Here is a 19,059-nt window from a genome sequence, read left to right as displayed (position 1 = left end):
GATCTCTGTCTATCAAATAAATAAAATCTAAAAAAAAAAAAAAAAAAAAAAAGATTACAACCTGACTTTATTTCGTGGGGGGCAGTGTATTTTGTTTTTCATCTTTTTTATCAGCCTCTTGGTGGCCCACACTTAGAAAATAAAAATGTATTGTTACACATTCTCTCCTGAGTTGGCATTTCTAGAACACAAATTCCTTTTTTTTTTTTTTTAATTTGACAGACAGATCACAAGTAGACAGAGACAGCCTGATGCGGGGCTCGATCCCAGGACCCCAAGATCATGACCTGAGCTGAAGGCAGGGGCTTAACCCACTGAGCCACCCAGGTGCCCCTAGAACACAAATTCTTTAAGCCTTTTTTGTTGTTGTGGGGGGAGTAGAATGAGGCTTCCTGGGCCTGGACAGAGCTGCGTTTCTCACCGGGGTGCCCAAATCCATAAGTGGGCCACAGGCCGGGCGGGAGGGCAGCCTCTGCAGACGGATTGCTCCACTGAGTGCGGCAGAGTCCTCTCCGTTCAATAAACACTCTTTTCCCCCTGAGCAACTTGTGCTTAATTACTAAAGGCTTAATCATGAAACTGGGGCATTGTGAAAGATCTATGATCAATAATTATAAAATAATCGTAATAATGATTACTGTTTATTGAGTACTTAATATATGTCAGGAACTAAGTGCTTTACATGCATTATGTCCATTATTCTCAAAACAATGCTCTGAGATAGGTGCTATTATTATCCTCATTTTTAAAACCTGAAAAATGACATAGCAATTTATGAAAGTAGTATAGTATGTTGTAGGAGGTTACAAAATACAGATAGGCAAGATAAGCGTGAAAACACCATTTTCCTACCATTCAGAAAATATTAGTTAACATCTTTTTATGTGAACTTCTGGAGTTTAGAAAACCTCTTTCTTTCTTTTTTTTTTAAGATTTTATTTATTTGTTTGACAGAGAGAGAGACACAGCGAGAGCAGGAACACCAACAGGGGAGTGGGGGAGAAGGAGAAGCAGACTTCCCACTGAGCAGGGAGCCCAATGCAGGGCTTGATCCCAGGACTCTCCGATCATGACCTGAGCCAAAGGCAGACAGTCAACAACTGAGCCACCCAGGTGCCCCAAAAAATCTCTTTATTTTCTACCCAACCTAACTGTTAAGACTATTATCTGAAAATATAAAAAAGGAATTTCCATATTAGAATGTAGAATTTTTATATTAGAACATTGGCCCTTTCTTTCTATTTGCATTATTCTTTAGCAATCCTAAACATCCCTAAGTCCTTTTTTTTTTTTTTTTTTAAAGATTTTGTTTATCTATTTGAGGGGCAGGGAGAGAGCACACAAGTGGGTGGGTGGAGGGGCAGAAGGAGAAGCAGGCTCCCCACTGAGCAGAAAGCCTCATGTGGGGCTCATTCCCAGGACCCTGGGATCATGACCTGAGCCAAAAGCAGCTGATAACTGACTGAGCCACCCAGGGGCCCTGACATCCCTAAGTCTTAGACGAAGCCAGCTGAATATTAGGCTGTATTCAGGGAAGGGTAAAAAAAGATAATCATGTACATGCATTAAAACAAAGTATTGTTCCACTGTACCGGTTAGTTGTTGCTGGGGAGCAATCACAAAATCTCATTGGCAGAAACAACAAGAACTTACCCTTGATCGCACATCTTGGGATCAGCTGGAGTGGCTCTTCTTAGCTACTGGTCTATAGGTTGGCTGAGATGGCTCATCTTGGGGCCCAGACTAGACAGTTAATGGCTACCTCGGTTTGTTCTTTTCACAATGATGGCAGAAGTGGCATGGGACAAGCCCAACTGTATAAACATCTATCTGCTAACATCCCAGGGGACCAAAGCAAGTTCGATGTCAAGCCTGAAGTTAAGGGATAAGGAAAGACCTACCTGCAATGAGTGTGCTTAGTACTGAGGCCAAGGCAAGGGTATGGGTATATAATACTACTATGAGGGCATGAAAAATTAAGACTAATCATTTAACCTATCACCCCTACTTTTCATGTGTGTGTTTATTTATTCATCTACCATATACATAAAAAATATAAATAAATACTCATAGGCATATACACATGATATACATATGTACACATACATATACACAAGATGAAATAAAACATGTAGCTATGTGTCAAAAGATTTATGAAACTTGAAAACGGAATGGCAAGCGGAAGCTGGGTGATTAGTTGGAGAAACTAGTGTATTGTACCTGAAAAACCCAATTAAGAGTAAATATAAAAGCATTTCAGGGGGCGCCTGGGTGGCTCAGTGGTTTAAGCCGCTGCCTTCGGCTCAGGTCATGATCTCAGGGTCCTGGGATCGAGTTCCGTATCGGGCTCTCTGCTCAGCGGGGAGCCTGCTTCCTCCTCTCTCTCTGCCTGCCTCTCTGCCTACTCATGATCTCTGTCTGTCAAATAAATAAATAAAATCTTTAAAAAAAAAAAAAAAAAAGCATTTCAGGGACAGGACCCGCAGCAATTTGATAATAAATTGGACACTGGGGACCAGGGAAGGGGAAATGAAAAGGAAGAAGGAGTGAGGGAGGAGATATTAAAGTGATGACAATTCTGCATGCCCGGGGACAGTGGGGAGACCAGAGTAGCGGCGACCAGGAGCGGGAACGGGTGAAGGAGGCTGGAAGACAGCAGTTGGTCTTACTTGGCATGGTGAGTTTTCAGATATCAGCAAATATCAAAGTAGTCATGTCCTCAAAATGATTGGACTTTGGTGGCATGTTGAGACAGGAGCACTAGTTAGCTTTGTTTGTGACTGTGGACGAGTTTCTAATGTGTTTTCCAGCTCTTAATTTCTGTAATCCTTTGACCTTTGTAGGGATGTCCAGTTGGAGCAATTTGAACACAACGTTTCCCCCAAGGAGTGCAGATGGAAAAGAATAAGACTTAGGTGTCGGGGGCCAAAGGATGTCCTCTAGAATTGCTCTTGGCCGGCATAGTGGTGTTGTTGTTCTTGTTCCTTTTGAATTATTTTTATGTTTGTTGTTTAAATTTGAGAACATATTAAAGTTGGATATACTTTAGTCCGGTCCCAGACTCGACCAACCCTGCCTGTCTTAGAAGGACCCATTTCACACATTTACCTTGTGTCCTAGTCCTTGGAGGACATTTGGGATTTCGACCCCTGCTCTTGGTCTGGGGCTAACTGCTGATGGGAAGGTGGAAAATACTCCGAGAAAATCAGGAAAAACCTGAGGTGGGCAAGCACTGAGTCGTGAAAGTTGGGATTAAACAGGCTTTTAAAGAAGTCCTAAAATTCACTGATTGGTCCAGAAAGCTGAAAACCAAGCTTGTTAAAGTCTTTGCTGTTCTTTTATAATTGGACTAGGTTTTAAACTCTGCCAAGGGTAGAAACAATGTCTTTTCGATGTTCTGAAACATTATCTTATAGTGAGATGTCAGGTGCTTGATCGATTTCAAAAGAAAGACAGAGAGGGAGAGAGGTGACAGGAAAAAAAAGAGAACCAAAGGATTCAGAGTTGCCTCACTTTCCCAAATAATTAAATAGGGTTCATGTCTAGAATCACCCAATGAAAGAGGTCTTTTTGCATACTTCCCACGTTTCTAGAAGCAATAAGAAAGTTGGAACTAGGTTTCCTCAGTGTGGATATATTCAAGAAATGCGCTTTTCTCCCCCATTAACTGCGTTCTCCAGCTCAATGTCTCTCCTAACGAGTCTTCTTCTGTTCACCCCTCCCATAGAAATGACTTGTTGATGGTCTGTCGCCAACTGAATATGGAGGAGTCTGTGGCTGAGATCATGAACCAGCTGGGTGCAGATGAACATGGGAAGATTTCCTTTCAGGATTTTACAAGGTGCCGCATGCAGCTCGTTCGAGAGATTAGGAAGGAGGAAGTAGGTCTTTCTGAGAAGTCAGACAACTCCTGTAAAAAGAAGAAGCTGCGGGATAGAATTGCATCCTGGCCCACGAGCAGCGACAACAGTTTGGGTAGGTACAACCAGGTGGCAGTTTGGTAGTGCCCCACGAGCCCTGCTTGGTGCCCTCTGTAAGCGGGAGTGGCCTGCCCAGCCTGCTGCCGGCTCATCTCCAGGCTGCCTTCTTGACCACACATTTCCTGGGTGAATGCTCCCTGTTTCCCCTAGTTCTGTCCTACAGAGTTTACCCCTTTCTTTAGTTTTCATTCTTCCATTTTCCAAGCATAATAATATGTAGCCATTTAGTTATTGGAGAGGTAGGGCACGCTGGGAGGGAGAGGTGGTGACTGCATCAGCAGACCTCAGAGACAATCTGGGGACACCTTCAAATATTAGTGCAGCTCTGGGCCGTAAGGTTTAAAAAAAAAAATCCATTTCTCTCTCTCTCTCTCTTTTTAAAGATTTTTTTAATTTATTTGACACGAAAGAGATGCAAGAAAGGGAACACAAGTAGGGGGAGTGGGAGAGAGAGAAGCAGGCTTCCCGCTGAGCAGAGAGCCCAATGCGATGCCAGGCTCTATCCCAGGACCCTGGGATCGTGACCCAAGCCAAAGGCAGGAGCTTAATGACTGAGCCACCCAGGTGCCCCCAAAAATCCATCTCTTGTTTGCTTAATCTTTTTTTTTTAATTTTTTTTTTATTTATTCGACAGAGATCACAGGTAGACAGAGAGGCAGGCAGAGAGAGAGGAAGGAAAGCAGGCTCCCCGCTGAGCAGAGAGCCCGATGCAGGATTTGATCCCAGGACCCTGGGATCATGATCTGAGCTGAAAGCAGAGGCTTTAACGCACTGAGCTTATTGTACATGTTTCTGGGCACTCAAAAATGTGTGTGTGTGTGTGTGTGTGTGTGTGTGTAGAGAGAGAGAGAGAGGAAATTTATAATTTTTTATAATGAAAAGTTTAGAGGAAAGAGGCATCTGAAAGTTAGCCTGAACAAAGGGATAGAGGAAAGTATCTGAATTTTCTACTTATATTTTAGGGAATTTTTTTTCCCCCTTAAAGCTATCTTCGGGATCTCTCTCTCTCTCTCTGCTTCTTTCTCTTCTAGGTAGATCTGGTGGCAGGAAACAAAGCTCCATGTTAATTGTTCATCATTTGTTAAATATATACTAATTAGCATGGATAATTATGTAGTGTCCCATAACACACACGCACGCACATACACACACACACACAACCTGAATAATGCTCTTGGCAGTGGAATCATTTGGAGCATTATTATTGAGTAATTGAAATAATAAACGTGTCCTCATATCCCCTATGACTTACCATCTTAATGGATTCCATTTTAACTTCACATCAGATGTCTGATAATGCATATGGTCTCAGCATAATATGTAGAAATATTTCATTTTTGAAGTAACATTTTTTCTGAGTATTAAAGTAATATATGTTTATTATAGAAAAGTAGGATTTTTAAAAAGGCAAGCAGAAGAAAATAAAAATCATCCTTAATGCCTCACATCCAGAAATAATAACTACTGCTTAGATTTCTCCCTCCCTCTCTCTTTCTCTTTCATGTGTGTGTATGTGATTTGTTTTTTATTAATTTGTTCACATACTTTCTTTTTTTTTTTTTTAAGATTTTATTTATTTATTTGACAGAGAGATTACAAGTAGGCAGAGAGGCAGGCAGAGAGAGAGAGGAGGAAGCAGGCTCCCTGCTGAGCAGAGAGCCCGATGCGGGACTCGATCCCAGGACCCTGAGATCATGACCTGAGCCGAAGGCAGCAGCTTAACCCACTGAGCCACCCAGGTGCCCCTGTTCACATACTTTCTATATAGTTTTGTATCCTGTAATTCATCCCTTGCATTTTCCTCATGCTTTTAAATAGCATTTGAAAGCATGATTTGTAATAGTTGCATGACATAAAAAGGACATGCAGTAATATTTATTAGATGAAAGAATGGAGTTCTTTTTGCTAAGCTGTGCTTTCTAATTTTTCTGCCAAGAACATGGCCTTCTTATATAATTATAAGCCCACACACATACACATTTGAAATAAACTGTGGTGCATCCCAACTAGTGAATCCCGTGTGGCCACTGAAGTAATATTTATTGTGTCTCTAGGAGGAATACTTGTATGGGGGAAAAAAAAACTACACCATCCAAAATTGTATTTTAATGTGTGGTATATGTTTAGAAATATTCTAAAGGGGGCAGTTTTTTTCTTAAAAGACGCATTTTGGGGCGCGCCTGGGTGGCTCAGTTGGTTAAGCGACTGCCTGCAGCTCAGCTCATGATTCTGGAGTTCTGGATCGAGTCCCACATCAGGCTCCCAGTTCCATGGGGAGTCTGCTTCTCCTTCTGACTTCCCTTCTCATGCTCTCTCACTCTGTCTCTCTCTCTCAAATAAATAAATAAAATCTTTTAAAAAAAAGAATAAAGAGGCATTCTTGATAGAATTGCTACCCATATCTAATTGCATAAGCTATCTCATAGGATTGCCCTAACCTGAGAAGGAGGTGAAAAGGAGTTCCTCCCAACCTCTGTAACTGTTTGCCCAGGAGAAAGAAGAGGTAGCAGAGAGGCAGTGAGTCATAAAACGGGTCGTGAACTGAGGAAATGCCAGCAGATGTGCAAGCTTGTGCCAGTTTATCCTGGTAGTGAAAGCCTCAGAGTCAGATCATTTGAGTGTGAATCTGGGTTCTGTCGCTTCCCGCCTCCGTGACACTGGACAAGTTACCCAACGACTCCATATCTCGATGTCCTTGTCCAGGGTAGTGTTAGAACAATTACGGTTATTTGGAGGAATGCAGAAGCTAATATCTATAAAAAGCACATAAAACAGTGTCTAGCCCATAAGAAGCACAAAACACAGGTTAAGCTAATATTATTGTTATCACCACTCAGTTTTATTCCCTGTCAATTGTGACAGTTCAGTCTCATGATGAATCAAATACATTGAAAAATCTACAATAATTAAACAAAGAATCCCTCTATTTTCCACGGTGTTAATCATCTCTTCTGGCTCTATGCACAGAAAGTGCAGTTCCTCCCACCCCGGGGGGCTGGGGGAGCCCTTTCCTGGCTCCTGCCTCCCTTCTCTGTCACTCTTCACACCTGCTGGTTTCAAAAAGTTTGTCTACACTGAATGCTTACCAGTCCTCACCAAAGGCCTTCAACGCACTCTTCCAGCTTTGGTTGTCACCGCTCCACTGAACCTGCTCCGACTGCCTCCGTGGGGACCAACTCGTGGGGTCTTCTTCCGTCCTCATCTGGATCTTTGGCATTTTCCTCAGCGATCTACTCCCTCACGGCAGCAGTACTTCATTCTTTTGGACTTCCCCACACCACATCCTCCTGGGGTCCTGCCCACCATTTTGGCTTCCCCTTCTTAATGTTGGTCTCTCAGGGGCTTTGGGGCTACAGTCTGTTTTTGTGTGAGTGACTCCCATGTATGGATCTAGCCCTGCTCTTTCCGGTGAGCTACCGAATCAGGTAAAAGTGACCCATATTTCTGGATGTCTTATAGACCTCTCATGCCTAACATGCTCAGAAGAATTCTTGATTCCCTTCCTCCCAGCATCACTGATCTCCTAGATACCCCCATATAGGAAATATCACCCTCCTCTAGTTTGCTTAAGCCAGCAAGTCGTGCTGTCTCCTTTGTCAGGGTACCTCCAGAATGTGTCTCCTTCCTTAGCTCTCCTGCTACCCCCCTCATCTAAATCACCATCATGTCTTGGTTCAATGACAAAAATAGTCTATAACTGGCCTCCTTGATACCTGCCTTGACCCCCTATGTTTCGTTCTTTATCCTGCAGTCAGAATGGTCTCCTAACATTATGGAAACATGCTCAGCTCATTCTGATGTCTGCAGCATTCCATGGCTTCCGTATCCCCTAAAATGACGTCCAAGTTCCTTACTGCCGTCTGGCTCGTACCCATCATGCTAAGCTGTTATCATACTGATTGCCCTAATTATGCATGCTGCAGCCCCACTGACCTTCCTGCTATTCCTCCAACTAAGCAAACTGAACTTGCCTTCAACCTTTGCCCTGGACCTTTCCTCTGGTCTAAACTCTTCTTTCTGACCTTTTCATTGCATGACTGGCCCTTTCCTGTTATTCAGATTTCAGCTTAAATATTCCTTCTTTAGAGTCCTTTTCACATGCCCTTTTTGCTTCATACAACTTCTTTTTTTAAAAGATTTTATTTATTTGAGGGGTGCCTGGGTGGCTCAGTGGATAGGGGCCTCTGCCTTCAGCTCAGGTCATGATCCCAGGGTCCTGGGATGGGGCTGTCTGCTCAGCAGGGAGCCTGCTTCCCTTCCTCTCTCTCTGCCTGCCTCTCTGCCTACTTGTGATCTCTGTCTGTCAAATAAATAAATAAAATCTTTAAAAAAAAGATTTTATTTATTTGAGAGAGAGAGAGAGCGAGAGAGTGTGCACAGGCAGGGGGTGGGGAGGGGGTGGGAAGACAAGGGACGTGGCCCTGGGACAGGGGGATGCAGGCTGCAGGGAGCCCTATGCAGGGCTCTATCCCAGGACCCTGAGATCATGACCTGAGCTGAAGGCAGACTTAACCAACTGAGCCAGCCAGGCGCCCCCATACAACTTCTTCTCTGATATTCCCTTATGTACTTACCCAGTGGCTTATTTATGTATGCCCCACAGTACTATAAAAGTTCCACCAGAGCGGACTGCTGATGACCTCTCAGGGGTACTGCTATACCCCCAGCACTCGGAACAAGCTCAGCACGTTAGAGATGCTTAGTGCATATTCGTTGAATGACTGACTGCGCAAAGCACGGTATCCATGCTCTTTTGGGGACACACGGCCGCACATTGCATGGTTCCAGATACCAAAGAACTTACCATTTCATTGTGAAATGAAAAGCACACGACAAATTAAATAGCAATAAAATTTAAGCTAGAGTCAACAGAACTTTATTTTTAAGATTTTATTTATTTATTTGACAGAGATCACAAGTAGGCAGAGCAGCAGGCAGAGGGAAAGGGAGAAGCAGGCTCCCTGCTGAGCAGAAAGCCTGATGTGGGGCTCAATCCCAGGACCCTGAGATCATGACCTGAGCCAAAGGCAGAGGCTTTAACCCATTGAGCCACCCAGGCACCCCATAGAGTCAATAGAACTTTAGAAGCAACTGAATGGTGCTTAAGGTGCATAAGGAGAGCTAAGAAGACTGAGCTGTAGTTTCAGGATAGCTTTGGGATGCTACCTGTGGCTGCAATATGGAGAGAAGTAGAGGGAACGTTGTACCGCTGTGAGAAAATCCTGAGACAAACTTGGGTGTAACAGTTAAGTGCTGGAAGGACTTTATTGTCAGTTCTGACATTTCCCAGCACATCCACAGCAGGGAGTTGGCAGAAAAAGAAGAGCCATCAAAACATTACATGCTCTACTTGGAGGAGGAATTTCGATCGAGTCATTTTTCTCAAATGTTTTCCACAGAGCACTGGTTTCAAAGGATGGTCATAAATATTATGTGAAGAAGTAATTCCTTTGTTAAATACATTGGAAAGCTTTGGATTAAACTAGATTAATAGTTTCCTTTACTGCAAGACGTTTCTGAGTCTTTAATATGCTAATATTTCTTGTGACTCTCCAGGAGAAGAACAAAATAGATAGCATTTCACACATTTAATTGACCATAAACTTTCCATTTACCAATCTTCTCTTTGCCTTTGCATTCTCTGCTCAAATATACTTTGGGGAAAAATTAAGACAGCTAGATCATAATAGATTTTTATGTCTATGTTAAGTCCTCTGAGAGAAATAATATTTAAAAGTTTTTTATGTCCTTCAGGCACCAGCTATATAAAATTAAATACTTACAGCAATAACAGTAAAAACGGTTAAAAATTACTAATATTTACTGTGCACAAGGCAATTTGCTAGGCATTTATTTGTATCATAGGCTAGGAATATAAATTCCAGGTCACCACTGAGTTACTATGGAATTTAGGCTACATTCTTGATTATTCTGAGCTTCGGTTTTCTTATCTCTAAAGATAAAGTAGTGATACCTGCATTATAAGGTAGTTGGAAGGACTTAGTGAGATGTCATTTGTAAAGTTCCTACACAGTGCCTATTCACATTGGGTTTATCAATAAGTAATAGTGTTCCTATAATTATCATTATCCTTTTAGGAGATCCCGCCCCTTTAGCAGCAAACACATACCTTACACAAAAACAGGTATGAGGTTTTGTGTATACTGCCTAATTTACAGTGGAAAACAAGTGTTTATTATAATTATTTGTAATTTTCATTTCAAAATTTTGTGATTTAATTTTCCTCATTTAAAAATTTAAATTGAGGGGCGCCTGGGTGGCTCAGTGGATTAAGCCACTGCCTTCGGCTCAGAGCCTGCTTCCCTTTCTCTCTCTGCCTGCCTCTCTGCCTGCTTGTGATCTCTCTCTCTGTCAAATAAAATCTTTTAAAAAATTTTTAAATTGAAAAAAAATTAAATCACATTTTAAAAACAATGATTTAAAGTTTTTTCTATTTTCTTTGTGATTAGGAAAGACTGGAGTTAAAAATTCCTAGCTTTGGGGCCCCTGGGTTGCTCAGTTGGTTGGGCGACTGCCTTCGGCTCAGGTCTTGATCGCTGGGTCCTGGGAGGGAGCCCCACATTGGGCTCACTGCTCAGTGGGGGAGCCTGCTTCTCCCTCTCCGGCTGCCTGCTGCTCTGCCTACTTGTGGTCTTTCTCCATCCCTCTAATAAATAAATAAAATCTTAAAAAAAAAATCCTAGCTTTAGGTGTTTATATATGTTAGCAATTCCAATAGAGACTTCATTTAAACACGCCCTTTTAAATAAACAGATTTTTACTTCAACCAAGCTGTAAACTTTACCCACGATTTCCACATATTTTTGTCAAATGTGTGAACTATGTGAAAGAGAGCTTTAGGGTGATGACCACTGGAAACAAAAACCACCGAATTGCCTGAGGAGAACTGATAAAAGCCTTCAAGCTTGCCTAATGAGGTTGTTACAAGCCTGGGCTTTTCAGATCTTTGGGGGCACTTGTTTTTCTTCCTCTGGTCAGGTCTCAGAGAGCCAAAGACTTATTTGAATCAAATCCCTATGGTTTTAAAACATTGTTTAAGACATTATTTAAGACAGCAGACATAAAGACCTGTTAATTAATACAACTTCATTTAATTTATGCTAGGATTAGAACACTGGGCACAGTTTCCAATAACCTATATCTTCAAAAGACCCCTTATTGGTCTTTCTTTGGGTTATATTCCCACCTGATGTGCCAGCCTTCATTACTGCTCTGGTAGCCGTCCCTGTGGTGCAGCAGGAACATATAAAGTTCTGAAGTGTCTCAGACAAACTAATAGCAGGACTTTTCCTTAACAGGAATTCAAAGTAAAAGATGAGATCAAAGAACATATAGTTTAGACAGGAAGATCTCCAAACCCACAAAACCTAAGGGGAAAATGTAAGGAGATATCGATTGCTTGGCAGATTTTAAAAAATAAATAAGCAGCTCCCTGAATTTTAGTTTAGTTTCTTGCCTTCAAAAAATTAAAACCACACGTCATTAATATACATCAAGCCTGTCTAGTCCTGACACATGCCAGTTTTTCCAGAATGAATGTTATTTTTAAATATCGTTGGGGCTCCTTTTGTGTATATCAAAATTCTTCTAAACTCTTGAAACAGGTTAAGTGAGACATGAAGGCATTTTCCAATCCAGCTGCATTATCCCTGGTATGTAGGGTTCTGGGTGGTGAATTAAGAAAATAAAAAATGGTTTAAATCCTCTATGGGTTCTGTATGAGCAGTTAATAATTAACACAGAGCCTTTGAAATAAAATCACTCAGGAGAGAGATTCATTGGTAAAAGTACTGCCCAGTTAGCATAAAACCAAACTGAAGTCACTGTGGTTTTTAGCTCCAGGTGAGGGTTTCTAGAAGTTTCTTTGGTGGGGGTGGTGGCAGTTTTTCACATACCCTGAGCCCTATGTCACAGAGTGAACAACATGCTTATTTAATTTACTCCTAAATTGGGAGTTAGCATAGGCTTCTATAGTTTTTAAGTAATAGAGATCATTTCACATTCTTTTTTTTTATGATTCCAATAAGTACAACATAATTTTATTGCATTACAAAATACTATACTGATTTGCCAAAATTTTGTAGTTTGGAGAAGGAATTCCCTTCCTTTTTTTTTTTTTTAATTTTAATTTAAATTCCAGTTAGTGAACATAGAGTGTAGTATTAGTTTCAGGTATACCAATAGAGTGATCCAACACTTCCATATATCACCGTGCTCCTCACACAAGCACTCCTTAACCCCCATCACTCTTTAACCCGGCTTCCCTCCCACCTCCCTTCTGGTAACCATCAGAGGCCAAGAGATCTTCTGAACAAAGAAATGGGAGAGAATATTATAAATCCCTTCTCCCCAACCCCTACCAAGCTATGTCCTCACTGGTTATTTGAGGCTTTGTGGGGTCTCAGGTAACTGAACCCACTATTAAAATTTAAGTACAAAACAGCTAATGAAATCAAAGATAACAAATGACTTTGACATCATCCGAGGCAGGGAAAACAATCAAGTCAGATGTATGTTATTTATTTGACTGAAAATGTTTCTCTGTTGGGTGTATTTGAACTTTGATTCTTTGTGTTTATTTGGCTGTTCTTAGTCTGAACTTTAAATACTGCACTTAAGATGTCAAATTCTATTTGTAGTACGTTCACTATCATCTCTCCACTCTGTAGTCACCGAGGGCAGGAAAAATTACAGGACAACGTAAGAAGAAAAAAAAACAGGTGTATCTCTTTTAATTTAATTTAATTTGTTTTAGAAAGAGAGAGGAAGGGGGGCAGAAGCTGGGGGGTTACCGAGGGAGAATCTCAAGCAGTCCACACACCCAGTGTGGAGCCCGAGGCAGAGCTTGATCTCACGACCCTGAAATCATGACTGGAGCTGAAATCAACAGTCAGGTGGTAAGAGAATAGGCCACCCAGATGCCCCTGGTATGTTTCTTTTTTCAACTTTTAAGCAAGTATATACAAGATCACCAGATTCTCAGCTAGTTCTTGAGATATTTAATAGTTTGGATTTCTTTTGCACATTATTACATCCCGTACGTCACTATGCTATTCTGCAGTGGTCTAAATTCTTGGAAAACAATGTCTCAGGTAGTGCACACTTGACCTGTCTTACTTCCTGATTTTGTCCTTTATGGGTATTTCCATCTATTTGGCGGTGCTCCTTTTGAATATATTATTTTAGCGCCATTCCCATTAGTAATTTCATTTTAGCCAGCACAGAACAAAACGTTCCTGGGGATCCAGGTGTGCTTGTCTCAGGTGGTAATCCTGGCATGAGGGGCTCCCCTGATAACCTGCATTGATAGTATCTTTTGAAGGACATAAAACACAATGAGATTGTTCATCTATTTTCCCTCCAGCATGATTTAGCTGAAGCAATTCATTAAGTGTCACTGTTTTTATGGGATGTTGAAGCCATTCCAATTTCAGTGGCAGTGATACAACTTGGCACAATTTTAGATATTTTTCATGGAGTAAAAATGACTCTTTGGCTGAGATCAGGGCTCAGTCTGCTGGCAGAAAGTGTTTAGTTTGGCCAGACTATTTCATTGTCCATTGTTCGTTCTGGAGAATCTGTCACTCAACATTATAATCACAAAAGGCTCAGGAAGGTTTGTTTTGCTTCCTGTTTTATCTTGTAAGTCTACTGCAAGTTCATTGGAGAACATAAACGAAAGGGCATTAGTAAGTGACTGTTTAAATCAGTTAATTTTTATGGTTGTTTTGGAAGGATTTGGTATGGTTTCCAGTAGATGCATTTATTTTTGCTATCTACAAGAAAAACACTTTTGCTTCTAGTTGAAGCAGAATTTAATCTGATATGTTGTGTATTTATTTTGTTCTCATTTTCTGGATGTATATCAGTCAGTTCTAGATAAATCTTAATGCAAACTAATTACTGTTTCAGATTTGTCCCTTGGTATTTGTGGTGTATTTTCTTTGATTTATCTGACTTAAGATTTAGAGTCCTTTGATAAAATTGGGCCCTTGAATTACAGTACAGCCCAAAGGGTCTGTTAAATACCCTCTGGTTTACCCTCTGTGTAGAATAGATGAGGAAATGAAGATGGAAGGGTTAAATAATAATTCTCAGGCCACATAGTTAGTTGGTGTGGCTGGGGCCAGACGAGACTTCTGACTCCTGGCTTAATTACTGCTCTAATAACTCACGCCACTGTGATCTTTTCTATTTTTCTCTGCTGTATTAACAGAAACTTAGAATTCCTATCTCCAAGATGGGGTTTTTTTCTTAATGTGTTTTTTTTTTTAAGTTTTTTTTCTTTTTTTTTTTTTGACAGACAGTGATCACAAGTAGGCAGAGAGAAAGAAAGGAGGAAGCAGGCTCCCTGCTGAACAGAGAGCCTGATGTGGGGCTCAATCCCAGCACCCTGCAATCAAGACCTGAGCTGCAGGCAGATGCTTAACCCACTGAGCCACCCAGGTGCCCCAAGATAGTTGCAAAATCTTTTATGAATGCTGCCACTTTGGTCTGTTTGGGATATTAAGGAAAAAGAATTGTCCATTCTTGAACCACGAGTTTCCAAAGGGAAACAGCTCTGCCTCTCTATGGCCTGGGAATGGTTGCAGGGCTAATTAGAGGGAAATCCTGAAGGGGAAGGTGTCTCATGGAGGACAGCAGATGGGATTATGACGCTCTGCTCCATCATCCCTTGTGGAGATTCTCCATCCGATGCCAGCCTTGTAGGATAAGAGGTTTGTTTTTATTAAGGGAACTCACTGTTTTCTCACACCTTTCTGCTGATTGGCTTTAATGTTGACCAATATATACCCCGAGAGTCTATTCCTTTGGTTTAGCTTTTTCTAAAAGCCAAATACAGAAAACATATTTAGTCTTATCAGTCATTTATACTGTATATTAATAATAAGACCTAATTTTTTTTACTTCAAGTGGCTCTATTGAGGAGGAGCCACTGGAAGGGTCCTGAAGGACCGTGGTGGGATGAAGGAGAGTTCGAGTTGTGGAGGAAACCTGAGAAAGGAAGTGGGTGGGGCTTATGAAAGCCATTTTGTTTGTTTCACTCTTGCCTCTGCCTGATCTGATAAAGTTCCTGTTCCTTTAGGGTGGCATAGATCAGTGTTTCCTTAACTGGGCTCAATAGACTACCATAGTTTTGGGAATGGTGACCCTAGATCTGGAATAGGTCATATGGCCCATAAGATCGAACAACCAAGGAGCGCTAGACATCAGAGGGATTCCTCTAAAAGGGAAAATAGAGACCAAAACAAGTAGAAAAACTTAATCCAAGTGGAATGGAGATTCTGCAAGGAGAACATTCAAAATAATCCCTTGTTAATATATTTTGAATATATTAAATACAGGAGAATATATTGTGTTCACACACAAAGAAAAGGATAAAAAGAAACATTTTTTAAAATCTACCCTGGAAAAAATAGAGCACACATTATAAACTCAACAGAGAAAGAATGGGAAATAAAATAAGAATGTCTTCCGGAAAGGAGAGCAGAAAGACGAAGAAATATAAGATGGGGGCACCTGGGTGGCTCAGTCATTAACCATCATCTGCCTTTGGCTCAGGTCATGATCTCAGGGTCCTGAAATTGAGCTCCACATCAGGCTCCCTGCTTCCCTCTCTCTTACTCCCACTCATGCTGTTGGTGTTCCCTCTCTTGCTGCACCAATCTCTGTTAAATAAATAAATAAAATCGTAAAAAAAAAGGAAAGAAATATAAGATACGGGAGAAAAGGAGAAAATCAGAGGGCTGGTACTGGTGTCTACCCAGACAATAGCTGTCCTAGAGAGAGTAAACAAATAAAACAGTAGAGAAGAAATCATCTACAAAATAGCCCATGAAATTGTCTTGCAAAATGAAGGATATGAGTTTCTTTTTTTTTTATTATTTAAATTCAATTAACCGGGACACCTGGGTGGCTCAGTGGATTGAGCCTCTACCTTTGGCTCAGGGATCTTGGGGTCCTGGGAATGAGCCCCACATTGGGCTCTCTGCTGGGCAGGGAGCCTGCTTCCTCTCTCTCTGCTTGTCTCTCTGCCAACTTGTGATCTCTCTCTCTTTCTCTCTCTGTCAGATAAATAAAATATTTTAAAAATATATATCTATGAATAAATAAATAAATTCAGTTAGCCAACATGTTGTGCATCATTAGTTTCAGATGTAGTGTTCGATAATTTATCACACAACACCCAGTGCTCATCATATCACTTGCCTTTCTTTTTTTTTTTTTTAAGATTTTATTTATTTGGGCGGCATCTGGGTGGCTCAGTGGGTTAAGCCTCTGCCTTCAGCTCAGGTCATGATCTCAGGGTCCTGGGATGGAGACCCGCATCGGGCTCTCTGCTCAGCAGGGAGCCTGCTTCCTCCTCTCTCTCTGCCTGCCTCTCTGCCTACTTGTGATCTCTGTCTGTCAAATAAATAAATAAAATCTTAAAAAAAAAAAAAAAGAAAGAAAGAAAAGGCCTACCAAGTATCACTTACCATAAAACATAAGGACACAAATCACTGTGAAATTTTATGACACTAGAGACAAAGAAAATATTCTTCAAATTTCCAGAGAGGAAATACAAAACAGGACAAATAAGAATGATTTGGAATCAGAACGGCTTCTGACTTCTCAAAAATAGTAACAGATATTAAATGAAGAATGTCTTCAAAATTTTGAAGAAGAATGGTTTCCAACTTAGAATTCCTTACCAAACTATTAATGAAGTGTAAGGATAGGAGATAAGTGTTTTCATGCAAAAGACTTTGAGTGCAAAGTCTCAGAAAATTGACTTCCCATGCCTAAATTCTTCAAAATCTATTAGACCTCCAACATAACCTAGGAAGAGAAATACTTGGAAACATGAAACAAGGAATGAAAACAAGTTAGAAGTGAAGCATACTGGTGGTCATTGAAACCAATCTAGGCTAGAGCAGATCAGAAAGTCCCAGAAAAATATTTTCAGGCTAAATTTTTATTTAAGGATTTTATTTATTTATTTGACCTAGAGAGAGGATAAGCAGGGGAAGTGAGAGAGGAGAAGAAGGCTTCCCTCTGAGCAGGGAGCCTGATGTGGCACTCAGTCACAGGACCCTGGGGCCATGACCTGAGCTGAAGGCAGACACTTAACCAACTGAGCCACCTAAGCACCCCATTTTCAGACTAAACTTGATGGAATTTTTATGCATCTTAAATTACTGTGAGGATATTTAGATAACTGACTGAGAATTTGAGACTGAATTCATGACATGGAAAACTAAACATGAAATTACAAAAAAAATTATTAATCCCAGGGAAAACAGAAAATTATTCAAAAAAAGAAAGTAGTAATGGTCCACTTGTGAGTATATAGTTTACATAATCACAATTCATGTAGCATAATCAAAGAACAAGTATTTATTTCCATAACAAGTAAAATTAGATACCAAGATGTATTTTATAGCTGAAAATAATTTAAAAAGCTGAAACAGCTATATTTTAAGTCCTCCTTTATCACATATCTATATCTAGCAAATAGTAAAGCCTTCTGAGTCTAAAATCTAAGTGAATGAGGAAGCCCAGAGCATCAAGCCACTTTTACCTTGAAAGTATTGTCTGAATCTGTAAAATCAAACTTTTGATTACATGACTATGTGGGCCCTGAGAACAGAAGAAAAATTCCAAGGACTGCTCAGGTGGGGAATGTAATAAGATATACCTTCTTCTTCAAAAGGTAGACTACTATAGAGGTCTGTATCCTCTGTGTAAGTTTGAACCACAAGTACACTAATCTGTATACTCCCATTGGAGTATTCTTAATGAAATTGCCTTAGAGATATGTAAAGCGGTTCTGAAAGGATATCCAGAAATAACTTTCCAAGGAATATGGAAAATTCAGTATCTAAAATTACTAAGAATAAAAGGAGACTACATACCATGATCAAGAATTAACACGAAGAAGGGGCGCCTGGGTGGCTCAGTGGGTTAAGCCACTGCCTTCGGCTCAGGTCATGATCTCAGAGTCCTGGGATCGAGTCCCGCATCGGGCTCTCTGCTCAGCAGGGAGCCTGCTTCCCTCTCTCTCTCTCTGCCTGCCTCTCCATCTACTTGTGATTTCTCTCTGCCAAATAAATAAATAAAATATTTTTTTTAAAAAAAAGAATTAACACGAAGAAAAAAAAATCAAGATTTCATTTTGAAATTATTGAACTCAGAATACAAAGTAGTTATGTTTCCTGTGTTCAGAAAGAAAATCTAAGCTAGCAAAAGAAAACCAAAGAGCCAAATGAACATCTAGGAATGAGAAATGTTGTAACTGAAATAAAAACTTAATTAAACTTAACAACAAATCAGTTAGTGATGTAGACAGAATTAGTGAAATACAAGACAGGTTAGAGGACATTATTTAGAAAACATAGAAGAAAGATATATAAAATGTAAAATATAAGAGAAAGACTAAGAGTCGGGAAAGTTTAACATAACAGAATTGGATTCTCAGAAAGAGAGGAAAGAAAGAATGAAGCAGAAGCAGCATTTGAAGTAATGGCTAAGAATTTTTGAAAACTGATAAAAGACACTAATCAGTAGATTCTGAATTCTAATGAGTTCTAGGCAGAAAAATTGAAAAAAAAAAATCAAGTAACGAAGTTAGATAATTAGACATAGTGAGCCTGTAGAACCCAAAGACAAATGGAAAATCTAAAAAGTTTTTTTTTTCTTTTTAAGAGACAGATTACTTTCAAAGGAGCAACATTTAGGCTGAGAGCACACTCTTGAGAACAATGGAAGGCAGTAAACAGTGACATTCCCTTGTCCTCTATGTACTGAGAAAAAGTAAGTGACAACCTAACATACCATACGAGCAAAAGTATCTTTCAAGAACCATGATGGAGGGCACCTGGTGGCTCAGTTGGTTGAGCATCTGTCTCTTGATTTTGGCTCAGGTCATGATCTCATGGCTATGAGATGGAGCCACACTGCTGAGCTCCACACCCAGTAGGGAGTCTGAGATTTTCTCTCTGCCCCTCCCCTCCCAAGCTCATTTGCACTCTCTCTCTCTCTCACTCTCTCAAATAAAATAAATCTTTTTTTAAAA

The 19,059-nt window shown here is 40.5% G+C and overlaps 1 protein-coding gene across 3 annotated transcripts in view; it reads left to right on the top strand.

The window, feature by feature from the left end:
- MCC (MCC regulator of WNT signaling pathway) overlaps nt 1–19,059 on the top strand; it is a 435,968-nt gene that overhangs the window by 83,033 nt on the left and 333,876 nt on the right. For all 3 annotated transcript variants that reach the window (XM_082723700.1, XM_082723701.1, XM_082723702.1), the window contains exon 2: nt 3,728–3,975. In XM_082723700.1, the coding sequence (XP_082579826.1) occupies nt 3,728–3,975 (248 nt within the window). The remainder of the gene's footprint in view (nt 1–3,727; nt 3,976–19,059) is intronic.

The sequence above is a fragment of the Mustela nivalis genome (genome assembly GCF_964662115.1).
Source record: "Mustela nivalis genome assembly, chromosome: 3".
Taxonomy (NCBI): domain Eukaryota; kingdom Metazoa; phylum Chordata; class Mammalia; order Carnivora; family Mustelidae; genus Mustela; species Mustela nivalis.
The sequence above is the reverse complement of the archived record's forward strand: the minus strand, read 5'-3'. Positions and strand labels throughout refer to the sequence as shown.